Consider the following 3,901-nt stretch of genomic DNA (forward strand, 5'->3'; position numbering starts at 1 on the left):
ACTTAATAGGACACCAACAGCCGATGTTCAGTCGACCGACAAGTTAACAAATTGCTTAGATATGGGATTAAAGGCGCAGCGCGGTGGATTTTGATAGCTTGAAGAAATATAGAAATTCCAAAAATTGGTGTTCTAAAAGTTCAGAAAAAAATCAAAATTTTCAGAAATTCAGAATGTTTTTTGAAAATTAGAAATTCTGAACTTCAGAAGTTCAGAAATTCCTGGAAAACCGTAAATTTTTTCGAAGTTCAAAACTTTTTGAAATTCAGGAAATTTTCGGAATTCCGAAAAAATCTAGAAAATCTAGCACACACTTTTTTTAATGAAGTAGGCATGAATTCCGAAAATTCCAAAAACTTTTTTGAAAACCAGAAGAAATTCAGGAATTCCTGGAAATTCGAAAAATTAGGAATTTCTTAGAAATTCGGAAATTCTAAAATTCAAAAATTTCAGAAATTCAAGATTCAATTTTTTCAAAATTTTCCAAAAATTATTGTACTTTAAAGGTGGGGGGACAGGAGATTTTTCGTAGTTTTTTTTGTAGCTAGAGTATGCATTCTACCGTGACGGTGTACAACGCTTAATGTCACTCTGCGTACAGCTGTCGTCCTCGCCTTTATGTATGCAATCGGGCGAGCGCTTTCTCTTTGCCCGCGTGGCTCAGTCGGTAGCGGCGCCGCACCCTTAATCATCGCCCTCACAAGTTCAATTCCTCGAGGGGCATCTTTGAACGGAATTTCGAGAACATTATTTTTTTCATGTCCCCCCACCTTTAAAGAAAAAGAAAAAAAAGAAAGACCCTCGTAATTCGTCATTATACTGTCCATTCGGAGATATTCGAAAATCCCGGATTTTCTATTTTTTTTGTCTAGGGATTACGGTAAAAGGGAAAAGAGATTAGAAATCCGGAAGTCTTTTGGTAGTTTTTTGACTTTCAAAGCTCTAAAAAAGCAAAAAATAACACATTTCAAATTAGAGAAAAAACAGCCCAAAAAATCTTTTATTCTCTCATTTAAAGTTTCGCTAATTTAGTCTTGATCCACTCAATATCCGCTTGTCCAACGGCCGTCAAAATGACCGGAATCGAAATGCTCACAACGATGAGGGTCAGAAAAATGGCACCGGACAATTGACAAATGTCCAGGGTATTCGGACGTTGACTGATTGCGTTTCCGTCGAGATAGCAACTTTCCATGCGACTCTGTAAAAAATAAAAGAATTTTAGTGCGATTTAAAAGTTTTGAAACTTAAAAAATTAAACTCTACGCCTCCAAAAACCTATACAAGTCAAAAGGAATCGAACTTGCAGCTCTTTTGCTCCAAAAGTTCACCCTTTTACCGGTTGCGCCATCAGAGTGCCGCCCGACGTTTGGCAAGGATAGCGCAGGCGGGAAGAGGATTAACTTTGGAGCGGGAGACCCGAAAGTTCGATTCCTTTTGGGGTATATAGGTTTTTTAGGACGTAGAATTTCAATTTTTGAGATTTAAAGCTTGAAAATTGGCCTGAAAGCCGTATTCTTGATTTCGGACAGTTTGAAAATCGGGTTTTTTTTGGATTTTTTTCAATGCTAAAAAGGCTCTGGCATAATAATTTTTAGACAAAGTTTGCTGGAATATTTCTGCTTCTTCGAATTTTTTTCAGGCCTTTTTGAACCTACCTTCTCTGCAGGCTCGGTCATCACTGATCTCACACTACTCTTTCCTTTTCTTCCCTCCGCAACACTTTTTGCAGTCGGCTCAACACTCGAATCAGTTTCGGTGTCCGCTCTCTTTGGCACCGCCTTTTTTTGGTTCACAATCGCTGGAAGTGGTTTAGCAGTGGGCGGAGCTACAGTAGGTTTTTGTCCAACTGCCAACGGTGGTCCGATTGGAGCCGGAGCGAATGGTCCTTGAGCCGGACCCATCAATTCGTATCCATCGTCAGCCATGATTTTTTGTTTCGATATTTAAATGAGAAACTGCTTATGGAGGAAAAATATGTTCAAATTTTTGGGGGAAAGGACACTTACACAGTATTTGGTAGAAAGTTGGAAAGTAAGGGATTGGTATTTGTATATATTGTATCTCGGTTACAGTTAATTTATATGAATTGTGACACGCGAGATTTTTTAATTTGTTTGGAATTTTCAAAATTTTAGCTCTTTGGAGTTTTTTGGAACTTTTTTAAATTTCTGAGTCTGATTAAATGTTCGAATTTCAGAGTTTCTAAATTTCAGAAAGTCACGAATTATCAAAAAGTTATAAAGTTATGTTTTTTTTTCTTCCTAAAACTTTAGTCTATTCTATGCAGAATCTTATTTTTCTTCATCTCAGATTTCACAATTTTTGTTTCAACAAAAAAAAAGAAGATAGTTGTATTATTCTTTTTGGTTTCTTTCCCCCGAAAATTCTCCATAGAAACATCTGAAAACAATTGGCGGGTCGTCATGGACCATTAGAATATTCTAGGAATATTCTAGGAAAGCAACTGACACTCATAAAACCTTTTTCCCCCAAAAAGAAGAGCGAAACTTCATTTTTTCAAAAATCCTCTAGAAGAAAAATGGAAAAAATGAGTTTCATTTTGACTTTTGCGATTCTGATGACTGCTACGTCATCGGTAGATGGACTGAAATGCCATCAATGTGGAGGAGCTGAGAAAATACCGAAATTCGCTAAAACTGCACTCAGCAAATTGAATATTACTGTGGATAGTGTGAGTTTTTGGGGTGTTTTGAGAAGATTCTGAAATTCTGAAATGCTGAGGTTCTTAAGATTCTGAGATTTTGAGATTTTAGGATTCTAGGATTATGATATTCTGAGATTCTGTGATTCTGAGATTCTGAGATCCTGAGATCCTGAGATCCTGAGATTCTGAGATTCTAAGATCCTGAATTTCTGAGATTCTAAGATCCTGAAATTCTGAGATTCTGAGATTCTGAAATTCCATTGAATTCTGAAAAATTCAAAATTTTTGGACTTTCTGAATTTCAAAATTTTTGAAAATTCCAAATCTCAAAATCTCAGATTTTGCGATTTTCAGATTTAAAAAAATCTCAAAATCTTTTTTTCTAAAAATCTCTCATTTTCAGCTCTTCGGTGACTGCAAAAAGACATCAGGCAGTGATATGTGCACCAATGGAACGTTCTGCATCAAACGAGCCAGTAAGGGATTACTGTAGTTTTCAAAATTTCCAAATGTTGCCAATTGTTTTCAGAAGTCTACCAAATCGGTTACAGTGGTGTCAATCTGAAATGGACTAGTTATACCAAGGTTTGAGGGACTAGTTTTGGTTTTCTAGGCCACCACCAATTTTCAGGGTTGTGCTACTCTGCGAGAGGATAATCTCGGAGTTCCAAGCAACCAATGCTATGAGCTCGGTGATGTGAGCAACTCAACCAATGGATACACTGCTGTAAGTGATGGCCTAACTTTTACAGAAAACTAGGTCACCTTATTATTTCTTGAATTTCAGAAACGCGTCGATTGCTACTGCAATAAGGACTTCTGCAACTCATCTCAAGGACCCTTCTCCACGATAATGATGACAATTTTATTGGTTCTCGTTAAAATCTCTATGTGAAAACCTAAATGTATATAAACAATAAAATAAAATAGTTAAACAACGCGTTGATAACTTCTTCGGACACTTCTCTTCTTTCGTCTCAAAACTTGCAGTTTTTTGAAGCATTCACAGGCGGTACGGAGGGATTTACGGGAATCCATTTGAGGGAAACAGAAACCGCCTTCGGAACCCTGAAACAAATTTGGTTTTCGAATTTTTTTCGAGCAAGAATTAGTTTCCAGAGCCATTTTTGAGGTTTGAACCCCAAAAAATTGAGTTTTACGCACTTAAAAACCTATTGAAGCTTGAAGGAATCGAACTTGTCGGGGTCTACGCTCCAAAGTCAGTCGTCTTCC

The 3,901-nt window shown here is 37.0% G+C and overlaps 2 protein-coding genes across 2 annotated transcripts; one reads left to right on the forward strand and one right to left on the reverse strand.

Moving 5' to 3' along the window:
- Nucleotides 1-1,012: 1,012 nt before the first annotated feature.
- Nucleotides 1,013-1,928, reverse strand: CBG23869 (the record flags this gene model as incomplete). Its single annotated transcript, XM_045240857.1, has 2 exons — nucleotides 1,013-1,201; nucleotides 1,659-1,928. 2 exons carry the CDS (start codon nucleotides 1,926-1,928, stop codon nucleotides 1,013-1,015), a joined length of 459 nt encoding a protein of 152 aa, XP_045091189.1.
- A 614-nt stretch (nucleotides 1,929-2,542) lies between these two features.
- Nucleotides 2,543-3,563, forward strand: CBG23870 (the record flags this gene model as incomplete). The annotated part of the gene is made up of 3 exons (XM_045240858.1): nucleotides 2,543-2,695; nucleotides 3,300-3,395; nucleotides 3,456-3,563. The coding sequence occupies 3 exons, from the start codon at nucleotides 2,543-2,545 to the stop codon at nucleotides 3,561-3,563; spliced, it is 357 nt and encodes a 118-aa protein (XP_045091190.1).
- Nucleotides 3,564-3,901: the final 338 nt, after the last annotated feature.

This window comes from Caenorhabditis briggsae, assembly GCF_000004555.2.
Source record: "Caenorhabditis briggsae AF16 supercontig from assembly CB4, cb25.NA_056, whole genome shotgun sequence".
NCBI lineage: Eukaryota > Metazoa > Nematoda > Chromadorea > Rhabditida > Rhabditidae > Caenorhabditis > Caenorhabditis briggsae.